At 41.7% G+C, this 25,597-nt stretch overlaps 1 protein-coding gene across 1 annotated transcript in view; it reads right to left on the reverse strand.

Annotated features, from left to right (window-relative positions):
* LOC119655718 (LIM/homeobox protein Lhx1) overlaps positions 1–25,597 on the reverse strand; it is a 217,211-nt gene that overhangs the window by 65,119 nt on the left and 126,495 nt on the right. The window contains exons 4-5 of the mRNA XM_038061750.1: positions 4,812–4,996; positions 993–1,214 (exon numbers count right to left, since the gene is read on the reverse strand). Coding sequence (XP_037917678.1) covers positions 993–1,214; positions 4,812–4,996 — 407 coding nt within the window. The remainder of the gene's footprint in view (positions 1–992; positions 1,215–4,811; positions 4,997–25,597) is intronic.

Below are 25,597 nucleotides of genomic sequence, written 5' to 3' on the forward strand. Positions count from 1 at the left end.
TCGCATTGCCGAAAAAATTAATAATGGAACAGAAAAATTAGCTTATTGAAGCCATCATCAGTCATGTCATCCCAAGTAATATAATATGAAGTAGCAAAAGAGAATCTTTACCTGGAAATGAAAAGAAAGAAATGAGGAAGTATGCGCTTTATGATCAAAAAAAGCTATGTACCTTCCTTCCTGCAAATGATCATCTAAACTGCGGTTATTAAGAAGGAATTCCAAAAATAGCTTTCAAGCTGGTTCCTCACTTTAGACCGGTTGATTAAAAGGGCTGTCGAAATTCAACAGATTACCTTGAAAAATATTGCCACAATGGGTACTCTTGTTGAAGAAGTGATTCTATCGGAGTGATTGCATGGGATTCTTCGGGGGAATATGACAGACCCTTAAATTAGCATCTAGCGCATTAATCCTTCGCTGGCTGTTTTGACCTCTGTCATTTCCTTTGTCATAGGTCATCGACATAGTCCTTTTTTTGTGTGCTTTTTTATTCGTTTTTAATGTTACAAAACTACCGTCTCATTACCATCCAAATATGTGTTATGTAGGTGATCAGCCTGCAACAGTGGGACAAACACAGGGACACCCTTGATCTAACCAGGATTCTAAGAGGTTGATGTTTAACCACTTCGTTATTTACTACTGAGCGTTCCTTTAAAAAAACATTTGGCGCTGAATTACAAAAGAGTAATCAGGGAGGACAGCTACTGGCATGGCTGATTTACCTTCTTTGAATTTCTAAAAATCGGAAAGGCAAGTGACCAAAGCTCGAAGTGGGATTGCCGTCCATTTCGAGGAGTACTATACCACAAAATGGTTCAAATTAAGAATGTTTTTGTTTTTCATCAACGACGGTATTTCGTCACCCCCACCAAATACCCAGTTTCTTCCTAAAGTTACAATTATTCAGTAACCTGTAGGATTGCTTGGTTTGGTTTGGTCTTCTTTCAGTCAATCTATTTATATCAGTAACTTATAATTGTACTCACCTGTATCACTCGCATAGGTAGTCCAGTTTCCTTAGCTAATTGTTCCCTAATATGCCTCGTTGGTTTCGGCGTTTGACTAAATGCTGTTTTTAATACTTCTAGTTGTTTGGCTTTAATTGTTGTACGAGGTCCGCGACGTTTTGAACCATTGGCACTATCATCCGGACTTTTGTTTTCGGCTTGCGAATCTCCTCGTCCTTCTGCATCACCATCTAATGAACCCTGAAAATGAAAATACTTTATAATTACCTCACGGACTAATTACAACGATTACATTACTAAAGTTGCGAATGTTCTTCAGGGATTGTAACATATTTAATTATTTAAGAGGTTAAGCACAGATGCACGAACCAAAGGCAACTCCGCCCGTGGTTTAGACTAGGGCTAGAGCCTAAGATACATTCTTCTATGCAAATTCCGTGGTTGGTTCTATTCTGCTTAGGATGGCTGCAAATTACTACTTGAAATAGAGGTTCGAGCAGATGAATGATGACAGTGTGAAATGCAAGGAGTGTCGCCAATAATTTTTTGGCTAACCAACAACATAATAGAAATTTTTTTGAAGCTTATGATAATTCTGCGACGAAGGATATACTAAGTTTGGTAGACACTGGGTATTGACTGAAACCCTTCAAACCCTATTCTGACCGGATGGGCGTTTAATTTTAATCGTTTAAATAACGTAATATGCCTGAAGTGTGCTACCTTATAGAAGCCCATTTCGGACCATTGGCGAAATAGTGGTTATAAAGGACAAACCTCGACTGTAACCTTAGGAGCAAAAAGCGAATGTTTTACCACGCTAAAATTGAGAGCAAGATGAGCATTCTAGTAGCAGCCAGAAAGGATTTGGTTGTTCAGGAATTTGACAGAGTAGAATATTTTGTCCTAAATGAGATCATGACCATGGATCATGAATTCGATCTCCCAGAGGTGATTAGAGAGAAAAAAAAATCATCTCAGGTTAAGATCGACATCGAACATGAAGTTTCCCCAATCAGCGGGATCAGGTGCAAAAGTGACCGAATTCTTCCTGTCCAGTCTTCTAGACTTCACTTATCAAAGTTCAGAGCTTCGAGAATGTTGAACAGGACATTAGAACTAATGAACGGAAAAAGAGAACCTATGAAGGACTCGCCAACGATTATTATTATTATTATGAAGCAATCGCAGACCCTCCGATCTGGAAAACATTGGAGCAGAAAGAAGGACTCAACATCATAGGAATGGCTGTAGCCGGTGAATCCAGGCGATTGATAAGGAATATTATCGAGCTATAAGGATGAAAATCGGACTGAACTACCAAAAAGTAGAGCCTTCATTTCATGATTTGTTCAGGTTTTCTTCGTCTATTATTGATGTCAAAGATTAGAAATTGTAGAAAGCAAATGAGAAAGCTTTAGAAGGAGTAGGTCGAGAAAGCGGATCGGACGAACCTTCATTGAATAATTCCAAAGTGCGTGGTCACAGAAGAATACTGAAAGGATTCATGAAATTGACCTAGAAAAGCATCACGACTAAACTCGCGTTACAGTCTAGGAAAGCACAACTTTATGAAAATGGTGCTTGAAATTTCGTTCGTCCCGCGAGTTAGCAGCATCTTACTAAAATTCGTTTGTTTGCCTGTCTGCTTGTATGTTTGTCTATTTACTTTTTTCTTATAATTATAAAGCCTAGTCTATCCTTCTTCTTTACCTGTAGGATTGCGCGATATATCCTCGCTATTGCGGAGTTTACCGAACTGAATTCTGTTTTAACTTTGCATCGCCTGGAATATATTTTGGAGCATTATGCTAGTAATCAAAACGCATTCCTCATCCTTTCTGAATTGGATTGGGGTCTGCAGATATGTCATCACATTTGAGCAATAGGGTGAATCCACAAATCCGAAACGGTGCTGATATATGCTGTAGCAAATCTAGTGTCTGGGGGGCAAGGAATGCCATTGCGTATTCGTAGGATAGGAACGAGGTAGCTAACTGGCCCGTGGCCCTTGTGGTTAATGTACTGGTGTGTTAGTGTGTCGATGGTGCCTAGATGGTTCTCCTGTGTGTGTTTCCCCAATGCATGTGGTAAGTCATGAACAGCTACCGTAAACGGTCGAAAATGTGCAATGATTTTTCCCTATCATACAATTTCGAACAATGTGTTGGGAGTTGAATCTCCTGTGTTTAGTTTTCTTGGCCCCGAACTTCGTCAAATGTTAGGATTAAAACCTCACGTACCCCGCTCTATAAATGACCCAATACCGAATTTTGTTGGGACTCTTATTAGGACGGCAGATAAAGGAGTTATAGCCGATCCTTCTTCTGATGGAGAGCTAGGAGGCCAGACAGAAGCCACATGCTGTAAATTGCGGTATCTATTGGAACTACGTTTTCTTGTCTAGTAGTTATGCTAATGGTGCCTTCAGCTGATGCACGTGATTAATAAACTCTTCAAAGAGTTTTATTAGATTACGACAACCACGAAGAAGTCAATGGCTTTCTTGTGCGCTGAATTAGTACTAACGACTTTGGCATGATCTACGTGGTCCAAGCAGGGGGCTGATGAGGTGCAACGTTGGCATTTATCGATGTTTCAGGCAGAAATGCCATCTATGTAGACTTTGAAATACTTTGTAGATACCGGTGATACTCTGATCTATCAGTCATGTTAAGCACATATAGACGTTGAGGTCTTTGATTCCAGTGTGGCCGGTTTCGATTGTGTACTGCAAGATTGCTGGTGCGGACTTCAATCCAGTTGTATGTAGTGAAGGAAGGCGCGGTGTGTTGTGATCGTTGTAAGTGGTTTGCTGTCCTTGTTCAACAGTTAGTAGTGATATGTTTCCATATAGTCGAGTTGAATGAAGGCTGAATTTCGTCATCAATTGCTCCATGTCGGCAGTTAGCACCTTGCAACGCCCACTTAGGAAGTTTGCACAGAGGCCTTTGATTCGGTATATAATAGCAATGGGAGCGGCCCATTCTGATGACTCGATTGTAGAGAGAGTGGCCTATTGGCAAGATGGTGAAGCTTGTCATTCAGTGTCTATTGGCAGACAGTTAAATTGATGATACGATCAGAGATTGGTTTGGCTTGAGAGGAAAATGCGCTTGGATTTTTGTGCCGGTGCCAAAGGCTCAACCGAAGAGTTGAATATAAGTTGCTTTGAGAGGAGCTTGGATTCTTGAACTCAAATTTTTCACATTTTGCTAAATTAGAGAGAAGTTGTACCAGAAATTTGATCTCGATCAATAACCAAAGTTAAGCATTGTTGCGAATGTACAATATTTAGATGGAGACCGCGCTGGGTTCAGTTTCGGTTTTTCAGTTTAAATCAATTTATTTTTATTTTTAAAAAGGATCACTTAGGTACCGTAGTATTGTTGGCAAGATAATTATAATGATTGCTTAAGAAAATAAGAAGCGTCCAACAACTGGCGTCTGACGTATTTAGTAAATATTTTGAAAAAAGCTTTAAAAATGCAAACTTAATTTTTAAATTATCGCCCTCTGTTCTGTATTGGAATGCCCTTTTTCAATTATTTTGGTTCGAACGATAAAGACGGTTGTTTGTATTTTGTATGTCAATATATGATTGTTTATAACATTTTTTTATACTAAAAAAAGCTTTTTGAAGGATTTAAAAATCTAAGTCCCACCAACTGTAACCACTCCTTGATCTAAGGATTCTGAATGCTATTTCTGGAGCGTGAAAAACCGGTTCCGATGTGTTCATGGGCATTGCAAAAGCATTGTCGATTTGGAGCAATATATTGCATGTAATATAATCAATCTAAATTATAAGGATCAAGGATCATCATCCCTACTCACCTGATCTGAGTCATCATGTGTGTTTTTACTGTCCGTGCTCATACTTTGTACTGATAAATCTGATGCCCCCAAAGGTCCTGTTGAATCAGGCCCATTTGGACCGAGTGCACCTAATCCCAGTGAAGGTCCTCTCACATGCGGTTCATCGTCGTCCTCGTCCTCACTTCCAGAACCCATCAATGAATCTGTAATTGACAAATCAATTCAAACACGACATTCAGCATCAGATTAACCAATTAATTTTTTGTTAAGAACAAATTTAAGAACGAAAAGGGAGACAACACGCGTGTTGGGTATTCTGTAAAAAATCCTGTAATTCAGTTACACACCAATCCTGGTCCGGATAAAAAAAGGGTGAGAAATACATCTACAAATGAATTGTATTAGATTAGTTTCATTCATTCCGTTTCGTATTGAGTAGGGTTTGTTGAAACGCATGATTTTCTCGAGAAGGGTCTATTCTCCACTTGCAATTCTTCATAGCTTTCCACCAAGACAAGATTGGCATGAACGTATGGCATAGCAAATGTGAAACACGAGCCGTAGATTTTCCGGTGGAAAATCTATGCAACGATTTCACTTTGTAACCACGGTGGAGAGAAAATTAATCGCATTTTAAACTGCCACACGACCAGTTTAATGCCTTCCAATGTACCAGTTGAAGTAGGCTTAGAGGGGCTCTAGTAGTGAAGTTGGCATTTGCATAAATTCTCACTTTAATCTGAGAAAGGAGAAGGATTGTATTTCAGATAGTCAGTCGTTATGTAGATGTCAACGACCAACGTTCAAGGATCAAGTAGAAATTTTGTCAATACGCGAGGAATCTTCTGGGAATTTCGGATGTATATTGGTGTTTGCTTTACGTCCAATTGTTCCACGAAATCGTCATTTGCATTTGAGTTAGCTTAGTGCAGTGAAAGGACATGCTATCTGCTGGGGAGCAATACAGATGCGTCTGATTACATCGAATGAAATTTCTTTTCTAGGATTCCATTGAAGAAGTGGAAACCCTTCTGAAAGAATTCGTATACAACATCAACTTTGTTTGGTTTCACAGCTAAAGGAAGCAGTTCAAGTTAGTCCTTCGACCGGAGAGTCAAACAACTCTCTGAATTGTGACAAAACCCCATTGTATCATATGTTATTCATTGCATCGGGAACGAAGCATCTCGGGCGTTTGTCCAAACAAAGTAAAGGAACTTTTGTGAGGACATCAAGAGGAAATTCACTCAAAGGCAACCGACCAAAGGCACTTGATCGGTGTCGCTTGGTATACACGAAGGATAAACACACATACAGGCACACCACGGGTGTTCATAGGGTGCACCAAGTGGTTTTGTCATTCCTTTCATGCTTTACATCTCATTCGAAAGTTCACTCGCAATGGTAACATAATGATGAATGTTCTGAACCTGAAAGGAAGGAAGGAAGAAGCCAGTTGGTACATGTAGGCTTCTCGATGTTTTATGTGGCAAACGGTTCTGAAACAGATTGGCTTCAGGGATGGGAATCACTTTTGAGAAACGTTTAAGGCTATATCACCCCATTTCATATTCGCACAACAATCATGCCACCCTCGTTTCGAAGCCGAAGATATGTCCTGTGACCCTCAGTGGTGCCGTGATACAAGTGCTCCTTGTAGTCCTTTTTCATCTCCTCACTGTACTTGCCATTCTCTCCAAATAAAACACTTGTTTTGTTTAGGAAATTATTTAAGTGAATGATATTAGAGGTTAAACAATTGGGGAAATGTCGAAGGACTCGTCTACTGGTACTCGAGGGTTGTTATTCATATTGTTGTTCAAGATTGCTGAGATGCATCCGAGTGTGTTTGTTTTCGTCCATGAATACTCGTCCGCCAAGGGGTTTCTCTTGCCTGTCGGGGTTAGATTGATTCTTGCACGGTGCCGTGTGTATGCGCTACATAAATATTTTCGCAGTATAAGAGTACACCATCGAGGAACATTAATTTCGAATTAGTTTTGCATCATATGATACATGATGCGGAAACGCGACCGTAAAAATTCACCGAAACCGTAAAATGCAGAAGTGAAGAAGTGGAAGCATAAAAAAAAGATTAAATGCTGCTGAGCATGCAACATTTGCTGGTAGTTTTTTAGGTTGAAGAATTTGTTGTATTGTTGCTGGTTTAGTGAGGCTGTTGTTGCTAGATGTAAACAGTCTGTAGAAAGATGGTGGAGTCAGATGAGTTCGATGCGGATAAGGCGAGGCAGCGATTGTTCGCATAAACTTCTCAAGGAAGTTTTTCGCAGTAATGCGATGCCAAGACCTCGGTTAACACCTTGACCACGAATTTGTTTCAGCTCACAGATAGCTGGTGCTAGTTCCAAATGAACTTGATAACGTTTTTAAGGTTTCACCTCTTAATGATTTTAGACCTTTCGCTAACTTTCCATATGATCTTCTGAATAGTCCTACAAACTGTACCTGGTCTTGTGGCACTACCGTAGCACTGGGAACATCGTGATTTCCCTACAAATCTACTACTGCTGGAATATGTTGAGACATTTACGGTTGGTCACGGTAACATTTCGGATCAAGACCAGGCAGAACGCTGCAACTCATCATGGTCAAACCATTCGACAGCATACTTTCCACATTTCACAAAACAACGTTCAACACTCCATTTGGCTATAAATAAAGTTAATTGTTTCCAAATCATTTCATTGTTCGCTCTTGAAACATTTCCCGTGTTGGCTGATTCTCTGCCGTTCCATACTACCGATGACTGACGTCGAACTTCTGTACTGAATTTCACGCTTGACTAACTCTCGCAGAAGGAGCAGCCACAGCTTGGATATGGTATGTTGTACAATCATCGTATGGAATTGGTACTATCAATAGAAAATCCAGGCTAGGCTTCTTATATCAAGGTGCGGAACAAACAAAATACACTTGCAGGATCTCTGTAGAGTGCAATGAAGGCAGTTCATCGAAATACCTAACATTCCGAGTGTTTAGTGGAGTTGAAGGATATGCGTGTTGCTTGCAGGACATGCACCGATCCATTTCGTCATTGTAGAACCTTATAATGGAGTGTTTCCCTTCAGCCGCAAAACATTAGACGGGTGAATTGGGTTCAGGAAAATGATTTGCAAAGGGAGACGTAGAGTTGGGAAATAAGGGATCCGATTTGGAAACCAAGGACGAATTTGGCAGTGACGACAGTGAGGATGGCATGTTTTCAACCTTCCCTTAGAGGAAATTTCCTGAAATTCATTTTATATGAACAGTTCAGTCACAGTCATTCTGTTTTTGACGGTTAATCGTTAGAGCTCACTTATTTAGCCCCAGTATGAGGAGTATTCAGTTTCAAGGTTTAAGGATTTTTTTTTTTTTTTTAAGAGAATTTATCCGGGGGTCGTAGATAGAAATGAGTCTGTAAATAATTTACTAGAGAAACAACAATTTGATTACAGCAGAATGTCTGATACAACTATCTTCAGTTGAGTCAATCCGGATTTCGAGTCATATGGACGCCATATCCTTTCTGAATATAAATTTCGTTCAGTATTTTGTCATGTAGATTATTGCGATGAATTCTTGGAAAGAAAACTTCGAAGGGAGCCGTACTCACAATAGGTGATCCCAACGACAATGACTCGAAAACCCCCAAAAAACCTGGCAATGAACTTTTGATTTTTGCGAAATGAAAACTGTTGAGGTATACCTCAATAGAGTGGGGGCTTTTTCTATGTTTCGTATTCAATCGAAGAAAGTTTTTATCGGAAAATCTAATTAAATCATGCCGCGATGCACCTTAACCTCAACTTGAAAGAGATATCCGGTGTATCGACAACTATCGCCAGTTAAAAGATAGCTTTGCTATTCTCGGCCTCGTGTAGAGTTTGACGCATCTCTCGTCGCTTCCGATAAGAATGAGATTCAGGGTAAAAGGATGGACAGCGTACAAATGTCATATATAATGACTTGGTGACCCAAATGTTTTCGAACTCTTTCGCACGTCTTTTGATGAAACCAAGTTGTGTATTGGTCGTGGATAGGATTCTGTCATACTGCATGTTGAAGCGCATTTTGCTATTTAGAACTACGCCGAGCGCAATGATATGATCCACCCTGTTCAGTTTCTCGTTGCTTATAAAGTAAGGGTGAGTTGTAGCTAATATCTCACCACGTCGCGTCACCAGAAAACCCTCTGCCTAAAATTAAGCTGACACGAAGGACGGAGCATTAAAAGAAAAGGTGGGGAAACGAAGGAGGACTAGACCGCCAACTTTGCTTATTAAGCCGACGGAAGGGAAGACTTTTGCAGAAGTCCTCAATCAGATCTGTTGCAAGATTAAACCTGAAACTAATGGAGCATTCGTTAAACGGAGGGTGGTGGAGTCCTTGTCGAACTAGACCCGAAGACAATAAATAAAGTTACGTTCTGTGAAGCAGTTAAGGGGCTTCTGAGAGAAAAAGCTTTGGTTTCTAGCCTGGAACCCTCGTGTTTTCTGGAAATCCGTGATTTTGACTGCCTCACAGAAAAGAATGAGGTAGAAGAGGTCATCAAAAGCGAATATCCGGAGGTAACTAATGCCCGGATTGGTATCACCTCTCCGAACTCCCGGGACCAAAAACTTGCTGTGGTGGAATTTACCGAGCAGAAACGAATTTTGGAAATGGTGGGGAGAACAGGACTGGTAGTTCTAAACACCGGATCCACTCCAACGTTCCGGCACCCGGGTTGCAAGGGAAGCATTCCAGACGTAACCTTCGCGTCGGAATCACTGGTGTCGCTGGTGGGCGGGTGGCGAGTTCTGAAAGACTTCTCGGCAAGCGACCATCAATACGATGTGGTGGATACAAACTCTTGGTGCGCCCTACCTCGGCGCTCTTTCTGTGCGTGGAACGTCGCGAAAGTGAACACCGGAAGGTTTGTCGAAACTTTTGGAACAGGTGGGGCTGCGCTGGAGGGTACTTCTGGCGGTGGCGCTGCAGCCGGGGACTCTGCGGAGCCCTGTTCATGTGAGGCCGAACAGATCACCTATTCCCTGCGCACCCCGTATGGGATGATGACGTCGGCGCGGAGAGCGCAGAAGACTGTCCACTTTCCTCTATAAAAGAGTTGAAATAGGCAGTCCCCTCTATGAAAAGCAAGAAGGCGCCAGGACCGATGGCAGTTTGGTTTTAGAGCAGGGAGATCCACAGTGTGTGTGTTTTGCAATGGAGTTGAGGGAGGTGGAATGAGGTTCCTCAGCAGCTCTATTTACACACAGGGATCTCTCTCCAGACAACATTGTCGAAGAGATGCTGAGGAGTGCTGACAGATGGAATCGTTACTTTCGGGTCCTCGTTGCCAAGAAGATAGAGCTCGACCGGTGGAGGAGCCAGATGGCAGAGGGTTCCTTGAACTGACAGTCCCCTTTCTCCTCTCCCCTGCCGTTCGTAAAAGGAGTTCCCTGATTTGAAGGTTCCGTAAGGCAGGAGAGCTCAGGAACTAGCCCGAAGTAATGTGATAAACGGTTGCGGGCGAGCTCTCTGACGATGGGGAGGTGTTTAGTTGGTAGTCCAATGGCGTACCGAAACGGGAGTCCAATACTGTGTGCGTAAATGCATTCACCTACCCCCTCAAAAAAAAAAAATGGATCGCGTAAGAAACTTATTAAATTGCATTTCTTAGCATCTCAAAAAGGTTGTAGCTTGGGTTGAAAAAAGTCTGCATCGGATTGACTGTTAATAGTATGATACATTTTCATTTTATTGGATAACACGCGAGATAAATCCGAAATGAAGATGTTAAAGAGTAGAGAACCCAAGTGACTACCTTGCATAACTCCAGAAGCACAAGAACCCTTTTGGATAGACACCCTTGAAATTTGACAAACTGAGTTCGATCGTGAGGATAGGATTGGAGCCAGCCGAGTAAGAAGCCCGATATACCAAAATCGCGTAATTTACCCAATAGAACATGATGATCGATCCGGTCGAAGGCCTTACTGAAGTCCGTATAGACCGCGTCAATTTGGTTTCCTTTTTCCAACTCGCAGAGAACATCAGAAACTAGGATAGTTAGATTCCCTTCCCTTTTCTAAACCCATGTTGTTGCTCGTTTAGAAGCGGATCGATCACAGGAGTGAGTTTATCAAAGACAAACTTCTCCAAGAGTTTAGGGATTGCTGTCAAAATAGCGATTCCTCAATAATTTCCGACAGACCTTCTATCGTCATTCTTGTAGATAGGTGTGAGATGGGAGGAATTCGGAAATCGTTTTTGAACTCAGAAAGTTGCTAATTCCGACAACCTGCACAGGACAGCTAAATTGGACCCTCCTCAGGACGAAGCTGCGAAGAAGAAGTGGCAAATCCTAGACTCCACTGACCTCAGATTCTGAAAGGGCTTTCGCCCTCTGCAAGGAGCAGCTCAATCAATTACTACTTCCACTCCAACAAGTTATCGACTATCGGAAGAGTATTATATACGTGCCTAGCTTTTTCTTGCTTGCTACGATATGAATTGTTAGCCATCTTTTAGGCTATAAGATATTACCAATTCATGTTCAAGGGTCGTTTCTTTATCGTATATATTAGCCATAAGCTGGATGCTTTTACTTTCAGGCAAAAATTGAACTAATAGGTCTATTTTCGCTGAAAATATTCCTCTTGACAATAATTTCAGCAGGACCTGGATCATTCGTTTGGATATATCAACAAGCCTGGCAACTGACAAAGGCTCCCAGTATGAGGCTCTTATTTTCGAGGTGCTGGTTTATCTCCAGGAAGATCTGGATCCGTAGCTTACATAACGACGAAATCTATGAGCGATACCACGACCGTCTGATGATGATGATGATAAAGATCTGGATAATCGGATAAGCAGATAACCCGTACCCATCATTTTACTTCGAGTGGCCTGGTAGAAAGGTAGCACAGGTGTCAACTCTGCAAGTTGAACTTCGCACAAAATCTATAGTCTTTTGGAAATATTGAAAACACCAGCAAACAGCTGAGATTCATAAGTGAGCAGGGCTGATTTTCGCAGTTCCCCATAGTTGTGTAGTCTGGAAAACTAGACTTGTATTTCTGCGCATGTTGGTGATATTTTGAATTATCTCCTGAAGCTAGGTTCATTTCAAGGTTTTTAATATAGTTTTTCCTTCCTCCGCATCGTTGGCAGGACATCATGTTCTCCCGGTTTCTGGGGGTAATTCGGTTCCACGTGCGCAGTTGAGGAGGGATTTCTAGAGGTAGCCTGTTGGGGATTCCATAAGCAATTTATGAAAAAGTGAAATTTGATGTGGTGGGACGGCCGATTTTGCCGAATATACTGAAGGCATTGTTGATGCAAAAGAAATTCCTTATCGAAGGAAGAAGCCTAAGCTATAACGAACCCTTTCAAAAGGGCAAAGGATGCATGGGCTTTTAAAGCTTTTAAAAAAATTATAAAAAAGGACTGCAGTTTTATTATCATAGAGAGAAGTTGCAGCGACGACGAATCATTTTGATTTCGGATTACTTCTAGATTATCATGCAATAATATATATCGACGATGGTGCAATGGTCAAGTTGTTTGAATGTGAGTTGCTCGATCTCGTGCTCCGGGTTCGAGTCCTCGTGGCGTCACAGATGTTCGTCTTTGTGCTTATATTGTTCTTGTAGGCTTACCACTCTAAATATTAGTAATAAGGATTCGGCTCAACAAAAAGCAAGTTTGTTAAATGGGTAAGGGGTGCAGGGCATAGGAGAGTCTGAAGAACCACACTCTATAACGATGCTCATTTCCTATCATGATTCTAACTTTTAATATTCTTGACCGAAGGGACAAGATTAGCATTTCTTCTAAAGTGTTACGTCAATTCAATGTCATAGATCACACCCCCTATTAGAAATGCAAACAAAAACAAACATGAAATCACATGCACTGAATATATAATGTCCAGGCGGTTGCATAAATGCATTCTAACGCCTCCAGCAAAACGCGACTCAATTATTGTTTTCCGTTTTATGTTACTGCAGTTATTATAATTTTATGAATAATGTGAGGTCACGGTTCCGTAATTACATACTGATGCAGAGTGGTGCATGTAATGCATGTTTGCAGTGTTTGTATTCATAAATGAAATTCACACCATGTCATTATCATTTATAGATGAACGATAAAATGTATTCATGGTGGTCCAGAACTAGCTTTTTTCTATAATATGTAGTAATTTGCAAGCATTAAAACATACAATATATGTATAGGTGCGATATTAGTTGAATTTGATGATATAATTTTACCAAATGGCACAACTAGCCAAGGAGCTAGTGGAAAATGGAAGCGTGGTGAGATACCCCAAAATTTATTTCAATTATTGTTATCCTGATTTGACTCAGGAACTTATTTACAGCTGAGTGGATTGGTATCCGACTTTAAGTCACGATAGTCACCCGTGACATTGGAACCGTAACCCTCCGTTGCAGCTTAACTTAACCACTAAGCCATTCGAACAATTGTAAGGACGTTCATAGAGATCAAATAAAGTCAGGTGGGAGCCGAAGGGACCTAATCACATTGTGCACCTCCTAAGCAAACAAAGCCCAGTTCTTACGGGATGCCTCCATGGTGTACCCGTTCGTTAAAGGGACTACACGTGACGCGATCTAAAAAAGGGGTTCAATTCTCGTTGTCTATCTAATAAAAGGCTGCCTTGTAGGGTTGCTGGAAAATGTTGTTTTCCGGGGGAACCGTGTCAGCGGTCTGGTTGGTTGGAGATTCACGTTGTCCCTCGTCCGTATACTCTTTTAGTAATCAAATACCTAGTAGTTACCCCTTAGGGGTGGATTCCGTTATGAAAACTGTTGAAGAAATCCCGAATCCAGGGATAAAATTATGTGGATCCCCTCTTATTTCCCCATCTCAATAGATTATCTATTCCAAAATTCTTACAACATTCCAGACTCCTCTTCCTCTTTTCGAGTTCGTTTCCCTTAGACTCCTGGACGTAAAAATTGTGATATGGATCTCTAGTCGACTTGCATTCTTAAAATAGAAAGTTTGGGTTTTTTGCCCCAACACAAAAATGTACCAGGAGGTGGGGGGGGGGATATCGAATTGAAGGATTTCTTTATTAAGGCCTTAACAGGACACCGGTTGCTGAACTTTCAATTTATACGTTAGCAAAATTGGATTGTTTGTTCAACTTTAGTCCGAGGAGCTCATGACTTTCAGCGCGGGCTTAGATTTGCTCCCTGCGACCCAGTATCCTGTCAGAAGCAGTTCTTAGCAGATGTTGACCTGTAAGTTTAGGTATGAAACCCAGCCAACCTTCGAATACTGTGCTCAGTTCTCTACTTCATGCCAATCTCAAGTCTTACAAAAGCGCTTCTAAATGCAAACAATAAATGAAGCATTATCCTGCAGGCGAATATGCAAACAATTTGGGTTTATTATTATTGCATGCCATCTGGGCTCTGGAAAGCGAAGAACTGGGACCCAACACTGTAGCTCAGTGAATTCTTTAATCGGGTTATTCAGTATGGAATGAAACAATCTGACTGGCAAGAAAATACCATTGCTCCAATATGGAAAAAGAAAGGTAGTCCATCAATCTGTTCAAATTTCCATCCGGTCCGGTTACTTTCCCATGTCATGAAGATTTTTGAACGCATTCTTCACAACCGTATTCGCAAAATCGTTGATATAACCGTGAATCAAGCCGGTTTTGTCAAAAACTGCGGAACTACTGACGCAATACACGCTGCCCGGTTACTCATGGAGAAACACCGTGAAAGCATCGCCCTCTTTACATTGCATTTCTGGATCAGCGTTCTGGAAAGCGTTTGACCATGTGCCACACGAACTCATCTGGTATGCTCTACGACAACATTTATTGCCAGAAGAACTCGTGCGCGGTTCAATTGCTTTACCACGATCCGAAAAGTAAAGTAGAGTAAAGTAAAGAAGAATGGCGGGTGTATCAAAACCGCTTCGGGTCTCTATTGGTGTTCATCAAGGAAGCGCCCTCTCACCACTCCTCTTTGTTCTTGTTATGGACACCCTCACACGGGACATCCAACGTTCAGCGCCCTATACACTGCTTTATGCAGATGATGTTTTCCTAGCATCTAATAGCAAAAATGATCTCGAGCAACTTATCCAAAAATGGAAGGATCAAGCAACAGGGTCTCAGACTGAATCTGAATAAAACTGGATTTTTGACAACCGATCCCGATGAAACAGACACAATCACTGTCAGCGGCAGTGATCTGCCGAGAACTGAGTGACTTAAATACTTCGGGTCAACGCTAGCAGCCAATGGAGAACTGCGTTATGAAATTGCTTCACGTATTAACGCAACCTGGATTAAGTGGCGTTCCACAACTGCTGCTCTTTGTGATCGACGTATCAAATTTACCGCAGTGTCGTCTGTCCTGCCGCTCTCTGTGGTTCTGAGTGTTGGTCGACTATAAAAGACAATGAACGACGTCTTGCGGTGATGTTGCGTTGGACTAGTGGCGTGACACGTTTAGATCACATCCGAAATGAGGATATCCGCGATCGTTATGGGGTTGTACTGATCCTGGAAAAATTGCGAGAGAGGCGTCTTCCATGGTATGGTCACGTAATTCGCGCTAACGAGAATTCACTTGCCAAGATTGGTCTGAACATCGAAGTCGATGGTAAACGACCAAAAGGCCGGGTGACTTGATACGCTGGATGGGGATTTAAAAGCCTCGAGATTGCATCCAGATCAGAGATTTGATAGAGCCAAATCGCGAAACCGATCACGACGAGCCGACCCCACTTGTGAACGGGACAAAGGCTGAGGAAAAAGAAGAAATGAGTCCATCCACGGTCAATTTTTAGTTCTGGTAAAAACATGCTTCAAAGCATGAGCCCTCGAGTAAAGGATGCATCTGTTTTATTCACAAACGGGTGGTCTCCGGGTCCGAAGTTTTATCAGGGCCGAATAGAGACTTGAATAAAATACCTACACGAGGAAAGTGTTTTTTTTTAAATGGAAACGGGCGAATTTACTTCGGAGCTTTTCAACGACAAGACAATTACAATTACCCCAGGGTGACCGGATCACAGAGGATACGTCTGATGAGGGTTTTGATGAGAGTTAAGGACGGTTTGATGGAGAAAATCAGAGAGGGGAGCGAGATATGAAGTCGTCAATACATCCACTTTGAATACAGTCTTCGCATAACGAAACATTCCTGCACGATATGTGCAACCATTCCTTTAATATCTTTAGAGCCTCAACTATCTCGGCTCACTTTGCAGTCATCCAAAATTGTTTTGTGAACTTTTTTGATGTTTTCGTCGGTAACAGCCTCTTTGGGAAAGTCACTCCGTGTATCGTGCTCGGTGTTCATTTCGCCTTTTTGAAACTTAACGAACCCCTTCTCAACGGTTGATTTTCTTGGTCCAAAATTCGGATAATGTTTATTAAGCCTTGACTTGACTTTAACAGTATTTTTTGTCGCCAAAAACAATGCTTGATTAACACACGAAATTCCTGTTTATGCATTTTTTTCAAACTAACAAAGGTTGGTTCACTTAAAATGCTCTATCCCACAAACTAATAGTCCGACAACTGTGCAAATTTGTGCACGTGTCTTTTGAAGGTTAGGGTTAACTAAAAGTCATATGGATTCAACACTAATAGCGCCATCTGTGTATTAGCTTTTCCAGCCCATCTGGTACCGGAAAATAGCTTAAGGTCATCGGGATTGCGCAAACAGTGACAAGTAAGGAGGCGCAGTGGGAAAAGTCGTTGATAAAGAATTAAAATAATAAATGGCCAAGAATGGATCCTTGTCATCGTATGCCTCAGGGTGGTTGTCATAAAAGAAAGGTATGTCTGTGAATTGATTGCGAACAAACTTCTGAATTTTTAGTGACCATCAAATAAGAACGAGAAGTCCTTGTAAAACAGTCAGTGTTTATCAGCACACTGTCTTGTGATATAGCTAAAAATTTCCAGCCTGCCGATATTTTGTGAATACCTGAAAAATTGGAAAAGTCAACGTACGCAAATTTGTCGAAGCTTTTCATAAGCTGTAGATCAAAGGAGTGCCGCGAAATATTCATTGATATCTCACTCTTTTCCTCAACGATGAACAGGCAAAGCTGCGCCCAGAGAAAGAGGCGATTCCCATCTAGCCCAGAGTTTTCCCAAGAGTTAGATTGATTTTGTAAAATCGACCGGGGAGGGTGGGGATGCATAATTTTCACCCCGGATCCGAATTTTCTCTCTAAGGGACTTGTTGTCATCTTGCGTATGAATTACCATAGAAGGCATATTCATAAAGGACAAGAAATCATATTCCCATGTTCCGGTTTGGTACTGAAGCTAAACTTTATCGACCGAATCTACTATTCAGCAAACTCAACCCCCACCTAGCGACAAATATCTTTTTCTGGCTGCAAGGTTTTGAGAGCGAGTTAAAATCTATATACTTTTGACAACTGGCAAGATACCACATCTAGTGGTTCTTTCTAGTATTGCAAATACAAATTTCCAGGTGGAAGAGAATTTTACTGTTGGGAGACATTTATTTGAAATTTTGGGAAAGATGATCGTAGGCAGATTGGTGGAAGAACTATCTAGGTACTCCTATTTCCAGTTATAAAAAGCCCTACTCTGAACAAATTGATGGATAAATTTGACTGACAGTTTTGTCCAAAAAATCGTCAGTCAAATTTTTTGAAGATCTTTGGCGTTTGAGCCATTTAAGTCCGTGGACTATAAGAGAGGAAGTAAGTTGCTTCTCAAGTGGTCCAGTCCGTCGTCCAGTCCGTCATCCAGTCGATACAGATTCAGCACTCCCGGACTTTGGACTTCTTCCCTTCTTCCAGGTTGGTCTGCTGAAGTCATTTAAAATCAGTATTTCGCCGAATTTCTGTTCAATTATTGTTCAGCGTGTTTTTTTTTTTTTGGGGTAGGGTAGGTGAATGCATTTACGCACACAGTGTTGGACTCTCGATTCGGTATGTCGTCGGACTACCAACTAAACACCTCCCCATCGTCAGAGAGCTAGCCTGGAACCGTTTGTCACATTACTTCGGGCCAGCTCCCGAACTCTTCCGCCTTGCGGAGCCTTCAAATTCCTTTCACCAACGGGAGGGGAGAGGAGGAAGGGAACTGTCAGTTCAAGGAACCCCTTGCCATCCGCCTCCTCCCCCGATCGAGTTCTATCTTCTTAGCAACGAGAAGGGCCCGAACGTAATGGGCAACACGGTTCCAGCTGTCAGCAGTCCTCAGCATCTCTTCCACAATGTTGTCTGGAGAGAGATCCCCTGTGTTTAAATAGAGCTGCTGACGAACCCCATCCCACCTTCCACAAGAAAAAAAAAGTGTGGTGGGCATCGTCCACAACTCCATTGCAAAACACACAATCCGGAGAACGCGCCTTTCCAATCTTGTGCAGGTAAGACTGAAAACTTCCATGCCCACTTAAAAATTGGGTAAGGAAATAGTCAGTCTCACCATGCTTCCGATTCAGCCACGCCCCTAAGTTGCCGATGAGCCGCGCAGTCCATCTGCCTCTAATTTCATTTTGCCAAGAGAGCTGCCACTCGTCTAGAGTGTGTTGCCGTTCTTCGCGAGCAACCACCTCCCTTGGCTCATCTCCCTTTCGCTTGTATATGGCTTGACGCTCCCTAGCAAGAAGGGCAACGGGGATAACTCCCGCGATCACCATCACGGCCGGTTCAGAGACTGTGCGGTACGCAGACGCCACCCGTAAAGCTCCCCGTCTCTGTACTTGCGCGAGGCGTCTACGATATACCTCCTTGTTAAGAGCGCCAGCCCATCCTTGTTATATAGAGTGCAAAACTGGATGTTAATAGTATGAAAAGGGGGGCAGTACAACACCAGGACCAGGGAGGGAAAATCCGGACTGACAACTATATTTAGCTTTTCAAATTCCTTGCTTTGAAATAATAAAAAGCTTGTTTTTTTTTTCGCTGGTGTAGATATTTATTCTTGCAAATACCGATATTTCGGGAACCACTTGTTCCCTTCATCAGTGCTAACAAGTCTGCTTGCTTCAATTTTTTTTATCTTGATTGGGGAATTTGGACCTCTTCCTTTCTTCCAGGTTGGTCTGCTGAAGTCATTTAAAATCAGTATTTCGCCGAATTTCTGTTCAATTATTGTTCAGCGTGGTTTAGGAATGCAACATGTGACATCAAGGGGTTCACGTATGGCATCACCATTATCATAATCCTAATGAAATTGAAAGGATTTTGAGTTATTAGTTCGATTATGAACAGGGAGAACTGAAGCTTCAGGTTTTGTATGAAGGACGTTGGATATAAGGCCTGGGTATGGCCAGCGATTTTCTTGTTGTACTAACTTATGCATCACCTTTTTACATGAAAGGGGGTGCCAGTACCCCAAATCATCATAAGTCGCAACAAACTTCAAACTGGTTCTAGAATTTTGGAATATGTACATCATTTCAATAGGTAGCAGGTGGTATTTCATTGATGGATTCTGTAGAAGTTCTGCCTTTTACAGTTGTCGGAATCCTTGCTGAACTATGTCTGAAAATAGCCAACGAGGATGTTTTTCGTGAGGCAGTTAAGAGGCTCTTGCGAGAGAATGCTTTGAATTGTAGCCTGGAGTCTATAGGATATCCACGGACTATTCGAAGGCTGCAGAAAATCCATGCATAGCACCTGTTCTGCACTGACGATTGTAGCTACCAATGTTGAGCGGCGAGAAAGAGTCAAATGGTATCCGCTACATGAAATTTAAGACGAAGCTAGGATCCTGTTCAACAACGAAGAATGTCATATGATGTTATAGTATATTAAGCGGGTGTAGTGGGTGGAGCCGTGTTATACTGGATAGACCACAAGAGGGAGAAACTTTCCGGCATTTCATTTGCGGTTGTCCAGCTTTAGCTAGAGCAAAGCTATGGACACTAGGTAAATTATTCTTTGAGCACCTCTGAGAGATCTCTAAATGCAGGGTCGGAGAGCTGCTTTCCTTCGTGAGTAATACGGGCTGGCTCTGAAGATCTGTGCCGGTTGGACTCTGCCCCCTTCCTCTTACCACTGCAGTAATGGTCTTAGAAGTTTCTGGCATTAAACCGGCGCATCACAGCGCTCCTCGGAGCGGCCACTGTTTTCTACCTTCGCATAGCAACAAACGGGAACTGTTGGTTAGACCGTAGGCATCCGAACTTTCCGGAATTTTCACAGTGAAAAGAGCAAGATGATGTGGTGGTATTCCCTCACATGTACTCCGAATGTATTGCATCTAATCATTTTTCCTATTTATTGACCCTTAAAAATAACAGTCGAGTATCTTGAACCTTCCATCTGTGAACGAAATTTGACACTTTTTCGCACCTATAGTGCCCATTGCAGTTATTCATAACAACAATAGTAATTTTCCGCATCGAAACTTCACTTAGCGGTTACCAAGATCTCAAAGGAAATCCGAAATTATACTGATTACTTCCCCATAAGCATAAATTCAGGATACGCATAAGTGCACCTACCTAATTTTTACACGTAACAAACGCTATGCCTCTGTTGTGCCTTACGTACTTATACAGGGGATTAACGTCGATATGATTGGACTGCGTTGAAAATGATATCCTTTCAATGGGTTTCCATTACACTACAACGCCCTTTTTATTTTTCTTTCATAGCTATCGTTTGTTTATCCAAAACAAACGCTCCCAGAAAGTACAACTGCCTATGGCTGAAATAACAAGGACGAATAATGGTGAACGATGTGGTTTCCAATCTTTTTTTCACAAGACCGAGTATGACTGGGATCCTGCCGGTTTTTGTTTCCATGTGTATGTGAAGTTTGTGAGGTTGGAGAAGGATGTTAAGTCGGTCTAACCTATAAGGCTTGATAGTATGGAAATCACATCACATGCATAATTTAGGGGTAAATTACGATACTTGCAATGATGTCCCAAAAGCTGCTTCGACCAGGAAGATGTCCTTGTAATTGGTAGGAGCCAATAGTTTTTTTAGTTGTAGTATCCACAAATTTTAAATGTCCTCTCGCCATTCAAATCGTCTGGAACCGCCGCAAATCTGTGGTCGTAATAGATAAACAAGATTCCATGGGCTAGGCTTATTGTCTGCATGCCTTATATCCTCCTCAGAGGTAAGTTGCTGTACTGGAAAACGGTTGATTTTCTTCACGTGACTGAAAAGGTATTATCATCCCTTTTGCTCTTACTCTGGAAACTAGGAACCAACAAAGGGAAACTAGGACAGGATTAGCCTTCCGACTAATCATCACCTCCCATCATCATTCGCCGACGGCATGGGAAGTGTGCTATGGCTGTTGATGTTGCTGCCTGGTGAAAAAATACAAACGGTAAAATGCACAACGTGTCGTATATAAGGAGCTTATCTTGAAATGACACTCGTCTTGTGATGAGCTGATAACCTTTCAACTTACGGTCGAATGCCTTGACAAAGGTGGTACACAGAAGGGTGCAGATACAGCAGACAACGACGAGGACAGCCCAACGGCAGGAGAAATACCAAATCCTTGCTTGTTGAAAGGAATAGGATCTACCTATTTATGTATGTGAAAATTATGGAAGGGTGATGATAGTATTGATCCAGGGATTTTCGGTTTTTCTTGTAAGATTCGGTCCTTTTTGATCTTTGAATTATTGGTAATGAAATGGATCATATTCGTGCAGATAAGGATATGTATATAAAGAGGCTCATTTCAATAATATTATTATGCATATAAGTACGTAGGCTTGTTGTTACTTATATAGATCAACTCACATAAGAATATCAAGAGGAGATTTTAAAATTTAAATTAGGGACGAATTTATTTTCCACTTGAGGAGTTTCGTTTTTCAAAGTATAAAGGCTACAAATTTGCTTCTTGTTGTGTTAACATCCATAACGTGGGCCATGCCATAAACTACGCATAACACCATGTTGTTCTGAAGGAGTTCTAATCATTTGCGATATATTCTGGTAGAAACTAATGAGTGCTTTTGAAAATAATTTATTTGAAATCGTGAATCGTAAAATCACGTTAAAATATTATGTGTCGCCGCATGTGTTTTTGCGTTGCTGCTAATTGGATATTTTATATAATTAGCTTTGTATAGAAGTGCGTTTTTCTATTGGTTAAAATATATAAGAATAAGAAGAAATTTATTACAAATTATTTTAATTTTGATTGCATAGTGCTTCAAAGTGTCGCCATATTTTCTACAGCAACGAACAACTGATTCAGTATCTAGAGATGTATAATCAAGATAGAGGTTATCTTCAGAAATGGGCTAGTTAAGTTGCTTGGGGGGTTAGAGTAATATATCTAATATCTGAACTGTTGAAGCCGATTATGCAGACCTACATAGAGTCAACAATTAAGCGGTAGCTGCTCTTCATTTTCAATAAGGAAGTGTAAATAAGGCACAGTCAAAGGGGTAGCAAATACATCTCCCCCTTTTTATTTTTTTAAAGGTTCAGTTTTACACATAACGCTGTGGAAGTGACAAATATACAGGGCGAACAAGTGTTCAAGCTTGGGCAGTTAGATCGTAAGGCTTAACCAACAGCGTCATTGGCGATCTATGAATCTATGATCTAAACCTAAACTCTTCTAATCTGCGACCATATCCTTCTCAATACAAGGAAATATACATACAGTACCGCTGGTGATTATCCTAAATCATAAGGACACAGTGTTCGGGTAGCTGCGTGGTTAGAGCGCAAAGCTGTCGCACGGAAGGTCGCGGTTCGGATCTCACTGGTGGCATTGTGATTTGTATCGTGATACTAGTCGACTCAGCTGTGAATGAGTACCTGAGTCAAATCAGGATCACTTTGAAGACCATTCGACATCAGTAACGGTCTACCAGAACGGGATGGCTTATCATGCGTCCTCTTTAACTTGGCCTTCGAGAATGTGATCCGTGATGCTGAGGTAAATGCAAGTGGTACGATCCTCTTTAAGTCCACCCAGAATAACCCGAGACGTACAAATTGCCTTCATCCAGATCGAGCAGGCAGCGCGAGATCCTGGGCTGCACATCAATTAAGGCAAGACAAAGTATATGGTGGCAACGTCAGCACCGAAAACCAACCAACCAACAACATCAAACCGCACTGGTCCAAGGGGAAGAATGAAGATTGGAGAATACAACTTTGAGACCGTTGATAACTTCTCCTATCTAGGGCCAAAAATCACAACCGATAACAGCTACGATGATGAAATCCGCGCACGGTTGTTTTCAGCCAACAGAGCCTATTTCAGCTTACAAAAGCTGTTCGAGACGTCTCACCATAGGGTCAAAAGCTCTTACTGTACAAGACAATGATCATGCCAGTCCTCATGTATTCCTCGGAGACTTGGGTTCTTAGCAAGAAGAATTGCGAACTTTTGACCGCGTTCGAGAGAAGAATCCTCCGAAGAATTTTTGGCCTCCTACATGAGGATGGACGAATCCGTAGCCTACATAACGACGAAATCTATGAGCCATACCATGACCGTCAGGTTGTGGATAAAATCCGGCTCAATAGGTTACGGTGAGGGGGTCACTTAATCCGTATGGATGATGATGATCCAGCCCGGAAAGTCTATAAGGGCAATATCTATGGTAGGAAAAGAAGACGAGCAGACCCTGCCTAAGATGGAGCGATGGCGTAGGTTCGGACGGCAGACAGCTTTTGGGGATATCGAATTTGTGGACTTCGGCGCAAAACCGGAATGTCTGGAGTTCCTTATTAAGGCAGCCCTAGATCGGATAGCGGTTGTTGCGCCGTTGATGATGTATGTGAATTCTGGTTGAGAATACGGAAACACATGGATAGTGCTGTGCTTACTCGTCCGCCATAAATCAGATTCGTCTTTTTTGGCTACAAACTGGTCTGTCTGTTTCGAAAATCAGTTTTTCCCTTCATCAGCGTTAGAATTGAAGAAATTGATTTCCGAAATATGGTGTTTACTTAATAGATGGCTTTGCAGCCAAAAAAGGAAAATCCTTCTCTAATTCCATGATTTGATCATTGTTCGGTCTCTGGATATCCCCTAAGAGAGTCTACCTGTCTCGATTCTAATATAATGATCAGGTATTTTTTGGCTCTAATCGGGAAATGATGGTAGGTACAGGAGCAGCTAGTGAAGTTGAGAACGATGAGAATGTCGGAGCCGCATTTGTGGACTTATTGGACCGGAGGCGCTCCACATATCGGCTTACTCAAATACAGAAGGCGGTTTTGAGAAGATCTAATATATAGGACAGTCAAGCTTCAACTAGCTGACACATTCCCTTATATTTTGATCATGTCACATTTGGAGGTACCTCTCATGTCTCGTGTACAAACATTCATCGAAAGTATTTGACGGGAAGCAGCATTCGTTAACTTTACGAGATTTCAACATGACAGCTGAAAGCCTTAACTAGGCACCATCTTCATTTTCTCTTAACTTCATATCCCGACCATCTACTTTGTCTTACTCGGATTGGGGCTTGAAATTGACAGGTGTTGTGGCATCGCTGCCGATTGATAATTTTCCGTTCCATAATATTCTCGATCTTTGACAGAGAATACTGTTTACAGATGGAGAAAGGTTATAGCTAGGGGAGGCAAATACTTTGTTTGATAAAGTTGGATATTTTCTAGTTGAAATAAATGTTCAAGGCTCAGAAAAAAATGGTTTTTAAGGTTTTGTGTAAAATAAAACCTTATTAAAATCGATTTATTGTCTGTCTGTCTGTCGCACCCATTTTTCTCGCGATTGACACCGAATTTGGTGGAAAGGTGGGAACTGTGGACCCTCACGCATACAGTGAGTTACATCATTGTATGTCGAATTTAAGGGGGATGCGGGGTTCTCATACTTGCAAAAGGGGGTGTACATGTTTTTCACTAAATATAGTCATGTGGGTTATCAAATTGAAGGTCTCGATTAGTACGGTCTTAATTTTGACATTTGTTGGAAAGATAGGAAGTGCGGGGTCGAATGTGATAATTTCTTTCACGGACCTATTGTCAGAAACTACCCAACCGAAAAATCTGAAGAAAATCAAGACGCTGCCACCATATGGTGCCTAGGCTCCGAAATACCAACTACTTCGTCTCCGAAAGCTGTGTGAACAAGTTTATCGAGATTAGTTTCTTTGTAAATAGAGAAAATGATTTGCATAAATCAGCATGTAATACATAATGAGGGAGAAAAGGAGGGAATAACTTAACATAAAATACTCTCCCTCTAGTGTGCTAACCACGTTTACGCGCTTCCTGGAACAACACAGAGAGGGCAGTAGTGCAGAGCACCCCGAACTGATGTTAAGGCTACTTTTCCAGATTTCTAACAAAAAGCGAAAGCGCTCCTAATACGTCGAATGATACCGGGATTGGGGCTATCATTAAATGATATATCGATTGTTGCAGATAGGAGAGTGTAGTTACTTGTCAGACTTAGAACCTTTGTTTTGATGGTATTTATCTTCAGTCCGACTCTCCTCGTGCTCCTTTCTTCAAATCAGTAGCCATCTGACTAAGTTCCATGATATCATGTGAAAGAAGTCGGATGTCATCAGCGTGGTCGAGGTATTTGAGGAAAGACCTCATGGTCCACTAAAACTATATCGGTGCCATCAATGCCAAGGAAAAATAATGCTGTTAGTAGACTTGTGGGCCTCCAGTTTGGACTCCAAAATGTTACCTCGATGTAATGCGTGACATTTCCGTACATGGTATACATATATCGCCCTTAGTTTTTTGGAATGCTCCTCTTGCATAGAGCGCTCAACTCTCTGTTGACACTATTGAAACTCGAACTCTCGAAACCAATGAAGAGCAAGCGGAGTAGG

This window comes from Hermetia illucens, chromosome 4 (genome assembly GCF_905115235.1).
Source record: "Hermetia illucens chromosome 4, iHerIll2.2.curated.20191125, whole genome shotgun sequence".
NCBI lineage: Eukaryota > Metazoa > Arthropoda > Insecta > Diptera > Stratiomyidae > Hermetia > Hermetia illucens.